The 23,219-nt window shown below is 35.7% G+C and overlaps 1 protein-coding gene across 1 annotated transcript in view; it reads left to right on the top strand.

Moving 5' to 3' along the window:
- LOC114659219 (histone chaperone ASF1A-like) overlaps positions 1-23,219 on the top strand; it is a 47,844-nt gene that overhangs the window by 18,868 nt on the left and 5,757 nt on the right. The window contains exons 2-3 of the mRNA XM_028811557.2: positions 8,521-8,636; positions 19,351-19,527. Of these exons, the coding sequence (XP_028667390.1) occupies positions 8,521-8,636; positions 19,351-19,527 (293 nt within the window). The remainder of the gene's footprint in view (positions 1-8,520; positions 8,637-19,350; positions 19,528-23,219) is intronic.

Below are 23,219 nucleotides of genomic sequence, written 5' to 3'. Positions count from 1 at the left end.
ATAGAAAAATGCAAACAAAATGTTCAAAAGAGCAAAAACTGGCAAAAAAGCACTTGTCAAAAAGGCAATCCTACAGCAAACCTTTTCAAATCCACAATCTAAAAGAGAAACTCAGGAACAGAAGTAAAATAATTAAAGAAACCAGAAAATCCAACAAAAATAAAAATACTTTCACTCATTTATAAACAATATTGCTCTTGATTTGAGCTCACTCAGCTGTAGCCTTAAATAACCAGAATGAGGCTCACAAGGAGTGATGTCAGGGTGGCCCCATCTCTTGGGGCTCCACCCACAAAGCTCAAAGAACAGAGTCATATTTAAAGACACAACAATTTAAACATAATGTAAAATACATAACAATATGAAAAATAATAATTCAAAAACAACAATAAAATACACTAAAATACAGGTCCATACATAACACATGGAAAAATAAATCACTTTTTTTATTATCAATTACTCATATGTCATAATACACATCTACGTTAACCTGCTGTATGCTCAAAATGTGCTAAACACATGCTTTTTTACTGAAATATTGATAAATAGGTATTTCCAGAATTATCAACATGTACATAAATAACAAATCTAAAGCCTCTTGGGAAGCAATTTTTGAATTGAAGACCCAACATAGTCAAGAGTCCTTTTTTGAGAATTTTTTTTAACATAAATAAAATCTTATAGTCAATAGTATTTAAGGGAAAAAATAAATAGCATCATTTTTGGAGTAATAACTAAAATTAAAATCTTTGATTTATATGATTGTGTAAGTTTGTATACACTTCAGCTAATATTTTGTAAAAGCACCTTTTGATTTGATCACAGCAGCGAGTCTTATCTGAATAGGTCTCTAGAATTTGCCCACTCTTCCTTTTTGTAGAATGCAAACTGTGATTTCCCATGCCCAACCTTTTATACACTAGTCCATTGTATGAAAAATCTGTTGTAATCAAATGAACAATTAGCACATTAGTGTTGGCTGAACACTGAACTATTATGCCGTTAATATGGGATACTGTCAGTTAGGATATGCATATCTTAAGTAGACTAATTGCATCATAAATAAGTACTCAACATTCCAACAACAGTAGTACCACCTTGTATTTTTCACCAGCATCTCACAAAAGAGTCCTGTGATGAGTGGTCTGTGGTGCAGGACGACTTTATGAATAAATAATCGCGTCCCCATAAAGGTGGAGGAGTCCAATCGGGTGTGGGTGTGTGCAAGTGCATTTTGATCTGAAGTTAATTGAGGTGCAGGCTGATTACACCGCACACACACCCATAGGAGGGCAGATCTGTCAGGCACCTCAGTGGGGCCATGGAGAAGGTGGCTTCTTGCGCCTGCACCCAATTAGGCAACAGTGTTAAAAGGAGACTTCATGGAAAAGCATGGGGACGAGAGGAAAAGGAACAAAAGAGAGCGGATGCTAACAGATGAAGAAAGAAGTGCAGGACAGAGAGAGCCGGTGAGAGATGAACAAAAGCAGACGGATGGGAATGTGAGCCCTGGTAGAGGAGCATGTGGTCGGCGCTAGAGGGGGCTGAGAGTTGCTCCTGTTGAGTATGAGAGCAGGAGCAACGCAATTAGTCCAGAGGACTCCCCTGCAAGGGTGGTGAGGGCAGCGGGAGTCAAGAGAGTTGATGCTCGGCGGCGCCCTGTGGATCACCATGGGATGGGCAGTGGGGATATGAGCAGATCAGAAGTTGTCTGCACCTGTTGGTTGACGTCTCTCCTTGCCGCAAGGTCCAAATAGAATAAGCCAGGGAGACGTCTATTTTAAAGGGAAGCACTGGGGACTGAGATTTTTAAAGAGAAGAGTCCTGCCATGTTTTAACCTTGTTTTAAGGATATTTATTTACAGGATTTTAACCTCCATGTTTGCACTGATATTTTTTTTATCAATTACTTATTTATGGGTTGGCACCCTGCCCAGGATTGGTTCCTGCCTTGTGCCCTGTGTTGGCTGGGATTGGCTCCAGCAGACCCCCGTGACCCTGTGTTCGGATTCAGCGGGTTGGAAAATGGATGGATGGATGGACTTATTTATGGGATTTATTATTTGATGCACTGCACTTTTTGCACACTGTTTGCTTGTTTTTGGATTTTAACAAAAGCACAATTCACTTTGCACCTACCCCTTGGCTAGATGTATGTGTCCTCATCTGCTAGGCTCATCTCTTCAGGTGGACTAAGATTATTGCATTCCATTAAATTGTCATCTGGCCACAGACAAGTACTGCAGTACTAATTAGTTAAGAACACAGAAAGCAGAAGCATGTCATTTCAAGGTTAAAACAGTGTTCCACTACAATACAGTATGAACAGTATCAGTAATCTGTGTCAGCTTCTGACATCCACTTATTCACTCTTTAGCGTCACTGAGACCAAGGCAAGCAATAATGTCTGAATTGGGCACCTATTAAAACTTTTCTGTAAAAGCCCTTGCCCTCTTCCTTGTACCCGTCAGGGGCTTGTCAATAGATGCACTTTGCTACTGAAGTGTATACCCCGTCCGGCCTTTGAAGCTCCATCTGAGAGCTGCTCTAGTACTTTCTTGCAATACAGTAATAGACACAGTGATTTATATTATCATAACTTCTTTCTAAAGGTTATTTTCAGGGACTTTCTACAATTTTGATTTTTAGGCTTTAAAAGGAGTCCTAAAGATTACTAACAGGGTCCCACTTTGGATGAGTCCATGGATAATCTGTAGAGATGAGGTCCAGGTTCTGACTGAGCTGTGGTCTTAGATGAGTGTCATTTTGAAGGCTGAAATTGCCCTTTAACTTAAGTTTTCTTTCCAGAAGGCATCAGATTTTCACAAAAACGTCTTGATGTTTTAACATTTTGTATTCTTAATGAAAGAGAGTTTGACAATAGCTGCTACATGTTTGACAATAGCTGCTATGTTCTTTGCATGAGGACTTGTGCTGCCATTGAATCAAACATATATTTTAGAATTATGGCCAAAAAGTATATCTTGGTCCCATAAGACATTCTCACATTTTCCCACCTTGTTTTAGGAGACCAAGTATGTTTACTTGTAAAATATATATATACCAGCTTAAGTGTTTTTTATAGTGATGGCTTACAGTATATCTAACCAACCTATGCCACAGCTAGTAGTACACAAAATAATTACTTATGAAGAAATTTTCATTAACATACTGTATAAGTGATCAATATGCAGCTGCATGGAGTGACAGAAAATATAAAATTTCCATGATATGCAGGGAGTGGAAAGTTACTGCCATAAATGTATTTGGCCTTTTGTTACCCTCTCTGATGAGATTACTCCTTAACCTAGTCATCAGCCTTTGTGAGATGTCCTGATCTTTAGAATGCTCAGGTAGCACCATATTTCCCATATGTCTTAATAATGACTTTCACATTGTTCAATGATAGTATGTAATGCATTTGAACTACTTAATTATTACCCTTCGGATCTGTACCTTTCATCATGAAGATCCAGAACATCTTTTGTTCAGTTTTTGTGGACCATTGTTTTTATCTGCACTATGTAACCTAGAAGCCTTTAGGGAAATGACTCAAAAGCAGCTTTATTCAAGAATTGGTGTTTTCTTGCCTTTTTGCCCAGTGCTGCTAAGATAGCCTCTGACCTACTATGACCCTGAAATGGAGTAAGAGTGTCTGAAAATGTTATGCCACTGCTGATTTTATTTTGGCCAGATGAGAAACACTGATATTAGGGAAAGGCAGAATTGTCATTCTATATATTTTGGAATGTGATTGGTTAAATGTAAACATTGGTTGAAACTTCATTATAAAGGGGTCTGCTCACTTATGCAATTATATATCTTTTTAATTATTTTTAATTTTCCCTTGTAAAATTAAATTTTTGTCATTGAAATATGGTTATTTACAATATCTTATCAAAGATGAAAAATGTTTGACATCATTTGTTTCAAGTATAGTCTTTGCATCAACATTGTAAAAATGTTGGTTTACAAAGTAGAAATGTGCATCGAGAATTCTCTTTTATAATCTTTAAAATGAAATAAAGTACACCTTAAAATGTATAGTATCTATTCCCGTATTCTGGTAATGACAATAATGTTCTGAGATTTTTCAGGTAAGAGAGACAGGATTTCTAAGATTCAGTAGTTATGTTCACTGATCATGGTGTTTGAGAGTGGCGACCTCTTGCATATTGATTAGCACAAGCAAGAGTTTTAGTGTACTTTTCATATGACAGTAATAGCCCTATAATCCTATATACACCTTTAAACAAAAAACATTCTATATGGCTGAGTGAACATTTGATGTCTACATCTAAAGTATGCTTATTTCTACATTAATGTGATCTTAAAATCTGATCTATATTGAAGTTCAAATATTTAATCAGAATCTAAACTAAATAGACCCAAAGGATATTCATAACTAATGATCTGGGGCCTCATGTATAAACGGTGCGTTTGCACAGAAATGTTGCGTACGAACGTTTCCACGCTCAAATCGCGATGTATAAAACCTAAACTTGGCGTAAAGCCACGCACATTTCCACGCTACCTCATACCTTGGCATACGCAATTTCTCCGCTCGGTTTTGCAGACTGGCGGCACCCAGCGTCAAAGCAGTGCTACTGTTCCTGTGTGGTCACCCTTTCTTTCTTAGCTCCACATTCCTGACGCGGCTTTATAAATACACTGAAACTAACTGCATATTGTTTATTAGTGTAATGCATCTGATTGTAATTAACCTGCAGCAATATAATGGTCCAGGGAATAGCCATAGTATTCCAAATACATTAACTGCTTTAGCGTTGTAACTCTCACTGCATCTTCTTCTTTCAGCTGCTCCCGTTAAGGTTTGCCACAGCAGATCATCTTTTTCCATATTACTCTCACAGCACCACTCGGAGTATTTATATCACTGTATCTGAGTGGGGAATCACAGCAGCAGCTGATCGGAATGAGAATTATTGGTATACAGCATGAAGCAGACGCTGACTCAGCCACGGCAAAACACTTTAGAGACTTCCCAGTACGGACTTCGCAGTTTAGAAAAAGTTTCATCCCAAGAACTCTAAACGCACTCAATCTGTCCATCAAGTGCTCCTTGTAGAACTGTTTACTTATAAGTACAATTAACTCACTGTAAACTTGCACTACAGTTATAATATTGCACAACCTGCGCCACTTTATAAAGTGCGTATTTACATATGATGACGGTATTCATTTTTAAGATGAAATGCAGCAAAATATGTTGATTATATTATACAGATAAAACTTTAACTTCATTTAAATTATCTGTATTGTTAATAATTAAACATGTGAGGACACGGTGCCACAGCGCTAGCTAGTTCATGGATTGTTCCTGCATTGTGTTGTATTCTTGCACTGATGCGACACTGGAAAGATAGACGGATAGAATAATTAAACATGTACTACGAAGATATTTCAATGTTCCTTAAAAGTTTTGAAGAATCGGCGTTCTAAGCTTTCAAATGGCTTCACATCTATTATATAGCTGATTGTGTGGCGATTGGGTATTTGGAGAAAGAAAAGTAAGGACAGGAATTGGAGGTTAGTACGTTTGAAAGAGACAGTACTTCTGTGGTAAATTATGTCATTGAAGGTCGCGCATGGCACAGCAAGCCTCTTGCGTGAGATATGAACAAGCACTGCGCCACCGTGATCCCATGTTTAATAACATGCTTCCATTCCTATCATCATGAAAAAGATATCAAGTATACAGTAATCCCTCGCTACTTCGCGGTTCACTTTTCGCGGATTCACGACTTCGCGGGTTTTTAAATACAAGTGATTGCCCGCCTATCGCGGAAGTTATGTTCCAGACCCATCAGCAACAGGAGAAAATCCGCGATATAGAAAGACCATATAAATAAACATTTTTATAGTTTAAGCCTTAAAATACCCATCCCACATGCTTTAAACACATGTAAACTTATAAAACACACTTCGTTAACACATATGATATGTGGATGTCGGGCTAAGGATATGAGTAACATCTCACTATTATAAAACATTTTAACTTCATGCAAGACAAGACAGTGAGACAGGAAAATTGGTGATGTACAGGCTTTTAAATTATTGACACGCAGAACGACAAGCAGCACAAAGCCAGCACAAAGTCCACTTCTCCTTAGCGTTCATTCAGCTCCCCACCCCCTTGACAATGTGAAGTGGCAGGAGCTACTGCGCCTCCGGGGAGGGGGGTTTGAGCGAACGTGTGTTCAGCCCTCACACCCCCACACACACACACTCCTCCTCCTCCTTCCGAACGCGCAGAGCGACAAGCAGGCATTTTGGCAGAAGCAGCACAAAGTCCATTTCTGCTCTGCTCAGAGTTCAGCTGCCCTCCTTCACAAAGCGAGTGCAGACACATTGACGTCTGATCGCTGCGTGCAGTGTGCAGTATTGGTCTGCAGTGTTTAAGAATGCAGAAAGTGTTTAAGAGCATAGGAAGTGTTTATAAGAGCGTGGGAAAGGTTAACAAGAGAGTGAGAAAGGTTTATAAGAGTGCGGGAAGGGTTTATAAAGCCTTAAAATATGTATAAATAATAAAATAAATATAGGTCGCTACTTCGCGGATTTTCACCTATCGCGGGGGGCTCTGGAACGTAACCCCCGCGATAGGTGAGGAATTACTGTATATCTCAGTATTTTAATTATTCAGAGAGCTGTAATATCACGAATGTAATGGATTATGTGTCCTGTTGGAGAAAGAGAAAGCCCGTTTAAGAAGCAGGTAGTGATTCACACACAGAGCACAAAGAAGATCAAATACAGAACAAAGCATTTAACGTCCTACTTTAGTTACAATGGGATTTGAGAAACTAGTAAATTAAACGATTTTAAGATGAAGTTTATGATGTTCTACTTTAATGACAAAATAAACTACGTGATTAAAGTGGAAATTTCGAGATTAAAGTTGACATTTTGTGCTTTTTTCCCACTGTGTACCTATTGTTTTGTCTGTACCCTAATAAGCTTTCATATGACACTCAGACGGTGGGCTACAACTTGCCTTTTCACGGCGACTTTGATATGTGATTTCTTTTTTATTTCAAGCACTGTGCAACTTTGTGAACTTGAGCTTTCGAGTTTCTCCGACACTCTGTCACTTGATCAACTTCCTTTTGTTGATTATACCACTGTTTAAACCAACAAATAGTATGTTTTTCCTTTGCCTCCACTTGGTATTCACTGAAATTCTTATATTTTCCCCTGGGCTTTTCCCATTGTCTTTTCTCAGAAGGCTATTTATATCGATTTGCATATTCAAAGAGGCGTAATTCTGCGAGGAGTTGGGGCGGGACAGAAGGCGCGTGCACGTGCGTTACTTTTCACGCTGATCGGGTAGTGGAAGAACGTGAAAGTTTGCGTACGTACAGATTCCTGCATCTGGATTTTTCTGTGCATACGCACATTCCCGCTTTTGTGCTTACGCCATGTTATAGTGTGAGTTCTACACAAGGCGTTATACATGAGGCCCATGGTCTTTCTTGTTTGGTAGATGTCATGTTCATGAGTCTTCTATAAAGCGGACTCAGATGGTGTGCTTAGGAGGATACCAAGAAGGAATTCACTGCACTCCAAAAGTGCATTATAATCTTAATTTGGCAGTACATCTCTTGGATTATCCAGTATACTAATGTAGCAAATTTGTGTGACTTAATGAAAAATGAATATACAATTTTTTGCTATTGTATGGCAAAACTGAGACAATGTTTAAAAAATAAAAATTAACCGAACTATAAACCTTGTTGGTGAGAGTTTAATTACTTTATGTTGATTGAAAGCTTTAAGACTAAAATGGCATATGGTCAGTGAAATACACTTTTAAGTATGAGTAAATAGTATAGGAGAATAGATGGGTATTAATCTAAGAGCTACATCTTAACACATTATAGATAGTGCTGCTCATCAAAAATTGTTAACACACAGTAAACATAAGCTGAATGGCTCATGTAGATTTTTTTGTTTGTTTTGGAATTTCAAAATCTTGACCTTGAATAAATTAAAATATTATGGAATGGCAGTAGTGTGTAGTTCATGCAAAGTAGCCCCCAATTATCAACAAATAAAGTTGTATAAAAAGAAATGGACCAAAATAAATTGAAGCTAATGAGTGATATTTATTAAATGGCAGAAAATGTTTTGCATTTAATACTTTTGAAGGAGGTGTCAGCATTTATTAAATCAATATCTAGAGGTCTGTGTGCTTTTTTTCAAAAAGATCATCATTGTTGCCTCAATGTAAGCCTGACAGGTATGTTTTGTGTGTTAGATGTTTATTGAAAATTTTGAGGACTTTGTTAAAAATCATAATGTGCATAATGTCATACTAATACATGGATACAGATGATTGGAAAAATGTTGATACATTTATATATAAAATGTATAATTTGTGATGTACAATGTGTGTTAGCATAGATTGTACAGATTCCTGATGGTTTGATCTAATTTAAATGATATAAAAGTCTTACAGATTTAAATAATTCCTTACTAATTGTAATGTTTTGTTTGCAGATCTGGAATGGAAAATTATATATGTAGGTTCTGCAGAAAGTGAAGAATACGATCAAGTTTTAGACTCTGTTCTAGTTGGTCCTGTTCCTGCAGGAAGACACATGTTTGTCTTTCAGGTAACAAAAATACAATTGCGCATACAAAACAGAACAACATCATTTAGGCTTGCATTTATGATAATGGGTTCTGTAGTTTTGTACAAGAACCGCAGTTACGTTCTGTAGATTGACAGGTGGAAGATAGATAGTGCAACCTTTACTCAGCAGTTAAGGTCAAGTCTTACTCATCACTCAAAAGATATATGATGTACACTACATGAAGTAGTACTTATTTTTCTATATGCACATAAGGCAGTTATAAAAACACCATTCATAGTTTTCTTTGTTTTGACTTGCTTGTCTGATCCAATAGTTTTTTTTATCCTTTTACACTGATTTTTATACTTCTTTACCTGAATGAGAAACTACTCCATAGCTTATACTTTTGCAGACTTGCTTGCAGTGGTTGTAAATTTAAAGTTTTTTGGCCAACCTACCCTTATTGTTGCTTTTTTGACATTGCTTATAGTATTTAGTTCATTAATTATGAAATTGTTGGTAGAACTGAATCTTTCACTATATTGCTCATTTACCAAAATACATTTATGATTTTCTTAATAAGCTTTGTTTTTCCTTATGTAGACAACTTTGAAAGTTGCTTTCTTTAAGATTCCTTAATTTGTTTTGAATGATAACAAGACATGGGCTATATGAAAATGAAGATTAATATTTGTACTGCTACAAAATGGCTAATGCTGCATGGCATTTTACATCTACAGTATACACAGGTAGACATTTTACCAGCATTCAGACCTGTAGGACTACTACATTTGTTTTAAATTACTTCCTGTTTACTGGGCATCTTGGATTCAAAGTAATACCACCCTGTATTTCAGTCAACAGACACAAAGAGATGGAAGGTACAGGCTAAAGGAACCTGAATATGTTCAGGAGCAATTTTAGAATCATAGATTACACAAAGATTGCCTGTTCTAAGTTTGATTCTAAGTTTTGCCATCAAGCCTGATCTAGGTTTTTCGATACCACTATATTGGATATGGTTAATCAAATGGGGGTGTCCAGTATATTCAATGTGCATTTTACTTAGTTGCTATTATTGTCTTTTTACACACCAAGCAACATGTTGAAATTTTCATATAGAATAAGGAAGACAAGTAGAAGGATGTGCATTACGTGATTTTAAAAGACAATAAAAATGAACCTGTGCCAGAAGTATCAACAAGGTCATACTGAGTTGTTATTGCTTTGTTTCCTGTCTAAATGATAGTAAAGACAGTGCTCTATAATCCATAACTTATTCATCAGAATACAGAACCACTGTGGTATAAATAATGCATTCTTCTGGAATTTTCAGTTGATAACATGGAGGCTTCAGTAGACAGATTTATGAGTGGCAACATTAGAATGACACTGCATCTTGTTGAGAATACTTGCACTACGTATTAATATTTAAAACCAGAATTTTAAAAGTTTGCATACCAGATAGTACACAAGGTGTATCTTGAGTATAGAATTTTCGCAGTGTAACATTGAACATGGCATACTACAAGTAGACAGTCTTGTCACTTGATGAGGGGAGGCCATAAGACTGGTTTATTTACTGTTGCACATTCGGTGAAGCAGGGATGGAGTCTAATGGTGGTGGATTTTCTTCAGGCATACCAGTTTCCTGCTCCCTTTCCAAATGTGTGATTGTTAGGTTGACTGATATGTGTAAATTATCCCACTGTGAACTAAGTTGATTGTGTTTATGACTGCGAATTGTGATGGACTGGATTCCAGTCTTAGGTGGGTTCTTGCTTTCTGTCTGAAGTTGCCAAGATAGACTCCTAGCAGCCATGTATTTGACTAAGCAAATTCAGTCAATGTACATCTATGCGTCCAGTTAAATTATGTGTTCTTTTGGTGTATTTGCATAAAATTGTGAAAAGTACCTACTGTGGTTGTCGTGTTTGTCTGTCTATCTGTCTGCCTGCATCAAACAACCAGTGGACTGATTTTGTTGAAATATGGCACACTTATTCTTCAAAGAAATTTGTCAGTGAAGTTCAGTTTTCATTCAAATGTGTTGAATACACAGCACACTGAAAGTTTTGAAACTTTAAAACCTCCCATCGAAAAGCATTGGCGAATTTGGAAAGTTGTCCATCTTACAATAGAGAGATATTCTGTGCAACTTCACTTATAGATTAGTATACTGTTTCAAGTTTTCCTTTAGAGAGGTTGAATTAATTGTGTATTTTGTATATTTTTGTCTTTTACACATTTGATAACCCCTCCTAAAAGAAAATCAGTGAAACAACTGCAGAATTGTAAGAGCTACACCGGCTTCTGCTTGATATGCTGTCTGTAGAAGCAGCTCCAGTGGCTTGCACAAACCACTATCACAGCAGTTCACTTCCCCTGCTCCGTGAAATCTTAGTGAGTAGATTACGTGATGTGCATGACCGTATAAGTGAAAAATGCATGCAACTTAAATTATAGATAAATGAATGAAAGAGGGAACTGACTCAGAGATACATTATGCATTAAGTGAATAAATGTATACTCAGGATTTCCATTGCACAAAAAAACTCACAGCTGCATTATCTGCAGATTATACTGACTCAACATTTCTCTGACACTATACTTTTTTGAACAAACCAATACTATGGCCTGCTATCCATTAAGGTCAGATGCAGACTGCAATTTTACCTAGTACTTCAAATCTCTATAGGTTACGTCTTTGAAAAATGTTATGTTTAAGAAATTTAAAGTACAATTACCAAACTACCCCTAAAAGTTATTTCACAAGCTTATTTGGGCTGATATTGCGAAGCGCTGTTAAAAAACATGGATATTATGTAGCTACTAACACATTTGACTACATTTTATTATCATTTTTTTTTGTTTTTGGCTTACTGTTACAAAAGTATGTAGTAACAAAATGATGAAATCACTAGAAAACTGAACATGTCCCAACTTTGAAAATGGTAAGTTCCTGAAAGTACCTGAATTTTACACCATGCATATTTTTTTTTCCAATTGCTTGCCAGATGTATTTTAGATTTTATTGAGCAGGTTTTTATTCTGCTCCAGTTTCGCAAATTTTGACTTTTTGCCTTTTCTTGATGCCTCTCAAATAAATCTTATTTAATGTAAAAGAGGCTGCTACTTCCTGTTTATGAGTCAATTTTTTGATGTGCAGCTTGCATTTTTATTTTTACATTTTACTGTTACTTGTTTTGTCCTGTAACTTTGAGAAAACTCTGCCTGTTCCAGTTGCAAAGGACACAGAGCAGGAAATAAGTCCTGGTAGTGGTGCCTGTCCAACTCAGTAGTGATATATGTTATACCAAAAACTGTGTGCAGAACAGTGTGGCCAGGTGTTAAATAAATGAGTGTGTAAAATTAGACCCAAATTAAGCATACATTGAGTAGTAAGTTTATTAACTTCATCTTCTTTTCCTGGCTAACTGACTACTCAATTAGTGACAGCATCATCACAACTGTACTATATAAAGCAGGTAGGCTGATCTTAGAAAAGTATATGTGTGTGTAGAATTCAAAGAGAGATGAACAATACCAAAGGTTATGTATTACTATGAATTCTTCATGATCATGGAATGTATCAGTAATTGTAGAACTGGTGGTATTTAATGCAAGATAATGTCAGTTAGGGTTGCCAGATTGTATTTCTCTATTCAAATATAATGCCAATATATTTTTAAAAAATCTTATTCAAAGGCAAAAATGATGTACTGTATATGCAAATACATACTTTGGAACCATTACAAATTATGTAAATCATAAAATAATGTATAATATACATATATACTGTACACATGTTAGGATCTATGATTAGTTAATCAGGTGTTTTGTCTTTCCTTATATAAAACAGTCAAGCAAAGAGAGAGAGAAAGAGAATGATATTTACTGGCTGCCAGTCACAGATGACAGCAAGGCAGGCAAGGTGTTGAATGCAATATTTCATAGTATCATTGTCACAAAACCTATAAGGTTTTGGATTCTGTATAGAAAACATGTATATTCATGTCTGTATGGTTATGATCTTTAATCTTTAATATATTTTGAGAATATTTTGAGAAGTATCAAATATCACCCAGCCCTAATAGTATGCTACAATTGTTTAGCATGCATCATAGAAATAAAAAGTTGCCTTCCATTTCTCATTGAAGACAATGCAAAATAATGGCCATATTTGTAATTTTCCTTTTTTATCTTGAGAAATCATCTTTTTAGAGAGCCTTTTCAATTTTGGCCATGCTCATTTTACTTATTTTTCAGCCTACAGTTTCACATGCAGTTTGCATTTTAATTGGACACTAACTAGACAAAAAGTACATTTACATGCACTTCATTAACCGAGTTATTGACAGAAACCTGATTTCTAACATGCCATGTAAACCCTTATTCTGGTCAGAGGAATCAGGTTATTGGCCTCTGAGAAACTTGATTAACAGAGGTAGACTTCTTCAGGAATAACCCAAACATGTCGCTAGACAAAGCCTTAATCGGGTTACTTTTATTGTCTGCGCATGTCTGCTGCAAACTTTGAGCCTGGACATCTATTTGCTGTGTACCATCTTTCAGCAGCCAGAGGTAGAAGCATCCTCAAAATATAGAAGGAGTAGTGGCTCTGTGGCTAAAGGATCTGGGCTGGTAACTCAAAGATTGCTGGTTTGAATCCCAGCAGTAATAGAAGGAATGCTACTCTGTTGGGCCCTTCAGCAAGACCCTTAACCTGCAATTGTTCCAGGGGTTCTGTACAAATAGCTGACTCTGCGCTCTGCCCCTAAAAATCTGAGTAAGTTGGGGTATGTGAAAAAGAGAATTTCCCTTAAAGGATTAATACAGTATACCAAACATAAATTTGCAGAGACAGTTTTTTGGGTTATTGCATTATTCCTTTTCCTGGTTCTTATTCTTTTCTTTAAAATTTTGTTCTGTGTTGTTAACCAAGTATCTTGAGAAACAGTCAAGCTAATTTTAAGTGACAGTTTCTGCTAAATAAATAATGATAATGGGAAGGATGTATTTAAAAAGATAGTTACAATTCAACATTTAGAATATTCAGTTAGTTCATTTCTAAAGCACATAAACACTCACAGTACCTCTCTTTAGAAAAAACAGTGATGCGTAGAGAGCATTATGTCTTCTGTCCTCTAGGAGGAAAAAGATAAAAAGCTGGAGAAAAAGAAACGGAGTGAAAACTATGTTTGTAATGTGTTTAATCTTAAAGTATTAACAATATATAATCAAAAATGAAATTGCCACAAGAAATTGATGTGCCCAGCTGCTAATTGTATAGTATAAGATCAACTCTTTAAAGCATTGCTTTTTATTTATTTAACTTGTTTCACTTTTTAGTTATTTTCACTGTCTCTGTATGAAATCTTAATGAAATATTGGGTTTCTTCCTTAACTTCTATTTAATATGCCTGAGCAACCATTATAGAATTTGTCTGTGTTTTTTATGCACATTACAGGTAGAAAGAGGGAGTGCAAAGTGGGCCCAGCTTTACTTTTGTGTTGATTTTGTAGTCATAAGAAACCCTGTTTTAGTGAAGGGGCATATTTTCAAGTGTCCAGTTCATTTGAAAGTTGAATTTGTCACATGTGTCCTTAAAGCAACACCTCACAAATCATAATATCTTTATGATTTACAGATGCACGATGAGCAACAAAGTAAAAACATTGATAATAAAATGTAAAGCAAAACAGAACATTATAATATTATTATTATAATAATTATTATTATTATAATAATTATTATTATTAAAGTGTTTGGTCTCTTTGGGTTTTTTCGCTTTTGGGATTTGTTTGTGTTAATTGAATCATATAAGGCAATGATTAATTTTTTTTCTTTGTAATGAGGGATTTGTTTTACTTTTGTAGTACCATAAAGTAAACGTTTAATGATTTTTAGGCTTTTAAATGTAAACCTATTAACTTCTGCACAGGCTTGTAACTGTGGCTTATCTAGTTATTATGCAAGTGAATCAAAAATATGTCTGCTGTAGCCTTTATATGTCTAATGGACATGAGGAATAAGGAAATGCTAAAAAATTAAATAAATATAATCTTACAGAAGTATTAGATTAAGACAATAATATATAGGAAAGTTCCTTGAAACCCAGTTCTTTATATAGCTACAGTGGATTGTGAACAGGTTAGAGTTCAGCCTACTTGTAACTTTTACCCAGCATTTTAAAATACACCCATGGCTTTTTCTGAGTTTCTGTTTATTTTGAGCTCTAAATGCAGAGCTGAAGCTTGAACACAAAGCCAAAGAAGTCATCTCTAAAGTATGTAGGCTGTCAAGGAGATGTTTGGCTTGTTTCAAGTGAGTAGATCGTTAAAAAGAGGATCATTATTTTCAAATAAATAAATTACACTCACAAGACATTGCTGAAGACTTTGTTCTACAAGGAACATAATGCTTTTGACACCTTTTTTTACTATTGAATGGTTCATTTTGCTTCTGTTTATTAACATATTGTACTCCCTACTATACGTTGTGTCAGTTTATTTCTGTTCTGCAGTTAGACAGTGTTATAACAATATTGAAAGACTGAGGATATTGAACTCAGAATGATTGTTTGTATCCTCAGTAGTTGGTTAGGTGGTGATAGTCCAGTTGTTTTGGCTTGTGGACACAGTTGTTTAATTACCAGTTATCCTGTTATTTCTAGAACAAACTACCTTATTTATAGGCATTTTTCAAGGACAAATAATGAATGATAATATTATGGAATAATAGTATGTTAAGGCCTGAGTGGTTCAGTGGTTAGTTCTGTTGCCAGTCAGAATTTTTGTTGTGGATGGATCCCACATTCTGTTCATGTCTATCTAGAGTTTCGCTGCATTTTATTCTTTTTACATATTATCAGGCATATATAATCTCCTGTACAGAAAGCCAAAAACTATAACTAAGTCAAGTTCAGGAAATTATTCAGGAAAAGGTCACATGACGAATAAAAAGTCATCAAAATCAGTATGACACCATACATCTAACACATAAAAAATGTATAGTGCAAGATTTATCACATTTCATGTGACAAAAGTAGGAGTAGATTATACTATGTAGGGACAAACAATTATTGTAAAGTAATAATACCATTAAATAGTACCACCCCTGAATAATGATTGATAACCCACGTCACTAACACAAGCCCAAAATAAATTATTATTTCATAAAGAATAGTAAACATCCTCCACATAGAAAACAAACCTAATACATCAAACCAAAACATGTCATAATTAGAATCCATCACAATAAAAGAAGGCCGAAAATCCATATGGCAAGAGTTATTACTTATAATTTCACCAAGGTCTGGATTTCACAATCTAGTCATGGCTTCCAAAGATTTTTCCAAAGAAAAGAAGAAGAGTCACTATCCCTGTCTTCTAGATTAGGGTACTCCAAGGATATGGCTGCAACCAAATATCTGAGGCATTTAGGGACAGGCCTAATTCCTTTATCAAGCAGCACGGTGTTGCGTAAATATCATAGAAAATCACGCTACAAATGAAAAGAACATCTGGAACATAAAATTTATATAACATATAAAAAGTGGTCATATACAGTATATAAATAAAAATATAAATGTTTAGGTGGTTTATATATGTCAACAGACCAGATTTACATGTAAAGTTCATAATAACCAAATAAAACATACCCTGTATGTACATAAGCACAGTGCAGAAGCACAATAATAGAACTCTGGGCCATAAAGAAACACATTGGTTCTGAATGGAAATAGAGCAACACTTGATAAGTTGTAAGACTCATTTAAATGAATAAACATAAGAATTTTTAAATGAAAAGATCCAGAAGGATGCTTTATGTAGATGTACAGTAGGTTGTCAAAAATCTCTATCTCGTGGATGTGGTTATATAATCTCCAGACTGTACAGTATAATTCTACTCAGATTGATCTCACTATCACATGTTTGATGGATTTGGTTAATTTATTTCTGTTTTGTTCAAAGGTTCATGTCTAAACAGCCTGGGTTATCAGACCCACTTAGAATACTAAAACATGGGCACAAAACTAGATACTGTACATCTCCTTTTCAGAGCTGTTGCTGTTGTTAGACCTATTTTTGAGATAAATGATAAAGTTAATTTAAAATAGAATTACCTTTATGAACAATGTTGCAGCAGCTGCACTGAAGCATGGAAAGTGACTAATTTATAGAACTGGCTTCATAAATTAGGCCTTGTGTGTGTTATTGTTTTGGTTGTAAAGACTACCAAATGTCTAATATCCAAGCTGAGAGAGAAATTAAAAATTAGGTGGCTCAAGAAAACACAATAATTGTAGTTTATGCCAGTGTTTTAAAGTCCTTCGTTGAACTGCATTAGAATGGACAAAATACACTGCCTGGACAAAAAAAAAGTTGCCACCAAAAAAAAGGTCACACACTGTAATATTTCGTTGGACCGCCTTTAGCTTTGATTATGGCATGCATTCGCTGTGGCATTGTTTCGATAAGCTTCTGCAATGTCACAAGATTTAGTTCCATCCAGTGTTGCATTAATTTTTCACCAAGATCTTGCATTGATGATGGTAGAGTCTGACCACTGCGCAAAGCCTTCTCCAGCACATCCCAAAGATTCTCAATGGGGTTAAGGTCTGGACTCTGTGGTGGCCAATCCATGTGTGAAAATGATGTCTCATGCTCCCTGAACCACTCTTTCACAATTTGAGCCCGATGAATCCTGGCATTGTCATCTTGGAATATGCCTGTGCCATCAGGGAAGAAAATATCCATTGATGGAATAACCTGGTCATTCAGTATATTCAGGTGGAAATGCTCTTACTTTCACTATTAAACATAGACCTGAGTTCTACTGTTGTTTTTCTTCGATTTGATTTCACCAAAAGTTTAAGTGATCGCCGATCACGATCATTCAGGATTTTTTTCCGGCCACATTTCTTCCTCGAAGACAATGGGTCCCCACTATCCTTCCAGTTTTTAATAATGCGTTGGACAGTTCTTAATCCAATTTTAGTAGTTTCTGCAATCTCCTTAGATGTTTTCTCTGCTTGATGCATGCCAATGATTTGACCCTTCTCAAACAGACTAACATCTTTTCCACGACCACGAGATGTGTCATTCGATATGGTTGTTTAAGAAATGAGAAGCAAGTCATTGCACCAGTTGGGGTTAAATAACTTGTTGCCAGCTGAAAGATAATCGCCCATGCAGTAATTATCCAATAGGAGGCTCGTACCTATTTGCTTAGTTAAATCCAGGTAGCGACTTTTTTTTTGGCCAGGCAGTGTATGTCACAATGAGTATATTGGGTACATTTGCATGGTAATCTCACTTTTTTTGGCCAGCGGTCCCTAATTGTAAATCTATTAAATAAATAAAAAACTGTGGATGAAATTTACTTCTAGTGGAACAAATTGTCTGGTTCCTAAATATAACTGAGATTCAGGCTTGTTGTTACTAAAGGTATGAGGAGAGTATTGAAAGGTGTACAGTAGGACTTTGAAATGGATTGGTGGGGGGTGAGGTTGGAGAAACATTATGTAATGTTAATGCATAACATTGGTTGTTGTCCTGTTATTGCCTGTGCCTAGTAGATCATTAGCTAATATTCTAGTCAGCTTCAACGCACATGTACCAAATTTTGTATGTTACACAGTTATATCAGGCAGGGTTGATAGTTTTTCTAGCAAAACCCATTTCATTCCTTTAAAGAAATGTTTTGATATTTTTGATAGCAAGTTCCATCTGAATTAATTCCAGACATCCATTATGTGTAAGGACAGAGAGCCTTAGTTTGTCTCTTCTTTTTGACAAGCTTTTGCTCCATTGTGTATGTGATAACTGAGTCATTGGAGAAATGAAAAACGTTACTTTAGAGCTTCAACAGTTTCAGAGTTAGTACTTCTCTAAATTACAAACCAAACAGGACTATGTATGGTTTCTTAAGGCAATGTTTTCCAGGAATATTTAATTAAGTGCCGCTCATTATATTCTTGCACAAATTGAAAAGTGAGTACTAGCCAGGATTTTAAAAAAATGGGGCAACAATAAAATAAATAACCTTACAGCTTTAACTTGCATAAACACCCATATCAAGTTAAATAAACAGTAAAAGAGAAGTAACTTTAATGAGTTAAATAAAACCTATGTCATGCTAATATAAATAGTTAACATTAAAGTTAGACTTAGCCTGTCAAAAATATAGGAGAGGAAAATAAAAACTCCAGTTAATAGCATTCATGGAGGAAATAAATCCCTATGTTTCATTTGCCATTTAAAACATGGAAGGTGTCAGGTGTGATCTAATCAAAGGCACCCACAGAGTGAAGCAGCAGCTGCTTTTCTGCTGGAAAAGCCAAGCTACCGGACAGCATTAACTGTACATAATGTATTGTTTTTAAACAAATAACACATGAATGCCATGTGAACAAAATGATTGACTTAAAAGTATACCTTATGAGAAGAACCAAGGAGCCGTAGTGGACTCTTAACTGTCCACTTTCAGACAGTGTACAGAAGCCATAAAAAAGGCTTACAGGATATTAGGTTGTATAACAGAATGTGTACACTACAAGTCAAAGAAGGTCATTCTTATGTTACATAACACACTGGTGAGGCCTTCCTTGGAGTATTGTGTGCAGTTTTAGATAGCAGGCAACAAAAGACACATAGCAGCACTCAACCCACCATATAAGTACGTACAATTCTTATTTTTTGAAATTCTGCTTTAGCCAACACTGATTAATTGATTTACCCATTTCAGGCTGACGCTCCCAACCCAGGACTTATTCCAGATGCAGATGCAGTGGGCGTTACTGTTGTTTTAATCACTTGCACTTACCGTGGCCAGGAGTTCATTCGCGTGGGCTACTACGTCAACAATGAATACACGGAACCTGAACTAAGGGAAAACCCCCCAGTAAAGCCTGATTTTGCAAAGGTAACTTTTACAATTATTTGTTAAATATACCTTATACATTGTATTTTGAAAAGTTAGCCATGAAATCAATCAATTGTATTTTATCACTATTATGATGAATGTGCACTCTTAGATTGTCAGTAGGAGCTGTGCTATATGAAAGGGATTTAAAGCTGTATACAATAGTGTTCCTTTGATGTCCTGACCACAAAGACATTGATACAATACTGATATACTATTATTGTCAGAGGCAGAAAGTGTAAATAACCCACAACCCCTGCCTAAATAAACAGAAGCAGCCAAATATTCCTGTACCAACAAACCAACCTTTAAGGTAGCATTTTGTGGACAAACATGTTACTTTGTCCTAAAATTATTTTCACTCTCCTGTTCTTGCTAAACTTTTTTCCAAGCTTCCAAATCTTAAAACTGCTATTGTTTATTACTTTATCATACATTTATGACTGTAGTTTTTGCTTTTCAGTGTATTGATTGATTGGTTGATTTTCTAAATGTTGACTTTTGCTTGTATTTTTGACAAAGTTTCCACCTTCTCCCTCTCTCACACTGGAGTTAACCATAAGTGCCAAAGTTAAGTTGGGGCATAGCCAAGTACTGGCCAGAGCAAGCAGTTAATTAACATGTAGGGCTTTAGGCTTTTACACAGTATGACTTATGTGTACTCCATTCCTTATTAGGCAAAAGACACACTTTATTTTGGATACTCCATGTGTCTAGTTGAAGCCCAAAATAATTCAAATGACTTCTGTAGATAACCATTTGATTCAGTTTTAATTTTTTGTGCTTTGTACTCACTGATTTATTTCAGCATTTGGAATCTGCTTTAAATACCCTGGAAGGAGATGTAAACAGTAAAAAACTTTGAAGATAACCAGAACCATTTTTTTAATAAAGCAAATCTGTTCTCAATTAGATAAGTAAAAAAAACACACCATTTAGGTTCATTTGAAAGTACGCAAGTTTAATTAGACAGATACTCACATACAGACAGTGCCTTGTCTATTACTGTGAAATTGATTATGTAAAAACATCAGAAAAGGGTGTGCTGCTGCCAGTTTTTAGAATTATTGATAAGGAGAAAAAAAATGCTTAAAACTGCAGAATACAAAAGTTTTATCTTAAAAATTTCCCTGTAATGTCTTTTTGTATGAAGACACACGATGTAAGAATAAAAACTACATCATCCATAATGCTATAAACACCATGTGAGCTATGTATTAATGATGACTTTAGGAACTGCAATCCATTATATATTAAATGTACATGAATTATAAACATGGGTGAAAAGGGCATTGCTTGACTTTAATCAATGATCATTTTTTACTATTTTTTATTGTGTGAGAGTTTTGAAATTATTGACCATGTGGAAGACACATGGAGTACTCTTCAAAAGTAGAGTTCATTCACAGAGTACATCAACTTGAGCAGGTCATTTTAGTCCAGTTGCACATTGCTCTTTCATGTACAGTACATTTCGTTATTGCCACAGAAGAAGGTCCGTCCCCATGTGTCACCTCTCTATATCTATAATAACTCCCAAAAGCCCAGAAGTATTAAAAAATATGTATTTATTATATAAATGATGTACACAGGATGCATCAACAGAAAAAATACACATAATACAAAGACAACAGAGAAAACAATGCCTTGCTGCTGCATTGGGTCTTCCTAACACAGGTTGTTAACACCCCTGTGTCTGGTAGGATGACCGAACCACTTCCCCACCTTGAGCAGCACACAAAAGCACTTTCTTCTGCCTCTTAATCTCTTTCTCCCTGTCCTTTGTTCTTTCTCATTCTCTCTTTTGTGTATGTCGGGCATTAGGTTGCTTTAAACCGTTTTCCTACAGACGTGCTAAGCTAGAGTTGCCCCTAGCTTTTTTGATGTTTCTGCATCCCTGAGGCTTAGTTTACACAACTACTACCCACTCATTGCATTAAGTCAGTCTGCTACCCCTTTGCAGATGGATGAGTGACTTCAGATCTTCACCCTTAAATGTGCAACGTGGCTCCAGCTTTACCAGCCATTTCCCATGAGGTCTTGTGGCCTCCTGCCAACTCTCCATGACCTCTTTTCCTCTTTAGGTCTCTAAGGTTCTCTTAGTATTTACTGGATCTCTATCCTTCTAGCCTTCTGGGGGAACATTTTAAGTAATCCCAGAGCACTGTTCTGTGTCTCGTGCTTTGGTGTATCACATATGAAAAAGTCCTACTCTCCCTTTACAGTCTCTGTTTTCACACAATAGCATGCTGAGTTGCTCTCGTCCTATTAGTGTTTGTCTCTCTAACTCTGGTCTGTGAGGTTTCTTGTGAGACTTTCCTGCTCTGAGCTGCCTTGTTGGCACCCTTTGCCATGCCATCCTCTTATCAGCTGAGCACCCTTTTACATAACAGCAAATCAGATTGGGTTTTTATTATCCATTAAATGCTGATATTTACTTGGCTTTGCCAACTATGCCTATTTTAGAATTATTTGGAAATCATCAGTCATGTGTCAGTCATCTGACATCACTTCTCAGTCACACATCTGCCATACTTCGAGATACAAACGCAAATCATCCTGAGCACATGGACAGGGGTAAACTGAAAGAAAATGTCAGAATGTCAGGGTAAACTAAAATGTTCCATGAACAAATGAGTTTTAAGTTTTTTTTTTAAAAGAATTCATTGAGTCAGCTAATCTGATTAATTTAGGTGCATTGGTGCATGTGCTTTCTCAATTTTTTTATTTTTAATAAATTTGCAAAAACCTCAAGTAAACGTTTTTCACGTTGTCATTATGGGGTGTTGTGTGTAGAATTCTGAGGAAAAAATGAATTTAATCCATTTTGGAATAAGGCTGTAACATAACAAAATGTGGAAAAAGTGATGCGCTGTGAATACTTTCCGGATACACTGTATATTCAAAACGTCTTTATTGAGCAAAGAAAATAAGTAAGAACGAGACAATAAATAAATGTACATTGCACATTCCATTTAAAAACACAGTCTCTTTAAAGATATGTACTGTACAGACTAAACAGTAATACAAAAAAAGATTGACAATGTAAATAAATAGTCAAAGAGCTATTCTTCCCAATTCCTTTGGTTCTATTTTGAACAAAAACAAGCACGCCTAACTAGACTTTAATATTTTCTTTCAAAACATCTTTATGAACATGAAAAAAATCTTATAAAGACAAACCAAAGAAAATGTACATCTCCATTGACTGAATACTGCCATAGCAGTAAAACAAGTTCTACAATACAGCCTACTAAAGAAATCTCTCACAAGTGTGACAATACTGATTTTCACAATCTTTTCACTTTAGAAGTCGATGTTGGTGGACATTTCTTTAAACAGATATTCTAATGAAGAAACTTTACTATTTGTATGAAACAAAATGTCTACCATTCTTTTGTTTCCTTCCTTTGAAGATCTACAGCATTTCCAACATACATGGATCGAAAGCTGTAAAAAATGTTTACTGTTGCCTATTTATAACTTCATTACTACGTAAAGTTTTCTCCTACTACTTTTTTAAAAATTCTGTGGTGCTCTGTTTCCCTTGGTGCCCTAAGCATGTGCCTGTTTTGTTTAATATTTAATCCAGGGCTACTTTATTATCATCACTGTTTGAAATGGAACAGATATTTATTGGCTTCATATTTGCTTCTTCAGCGATCACGGGGTGTGAGAAAACACGATCAAAT

The sequence above is a fragment of the Erpetoichthys calabaricus genome, chromosome 10, assembly GCF_900747795.2.
Source record: "Erpetoichthys calabaricus chromosome 10, fErpCal1.3, whole genome shotgun sequence".
NCBI lineage: Eukaryota > Metazoa > Chordata > Cladistia > Polypteriformes > Polypteridae > Erpetoichthys > Erpetoichthys calabaricus.
This window is presented reverse-complemented; position numbering and strand designations above follow the sequence as displayed.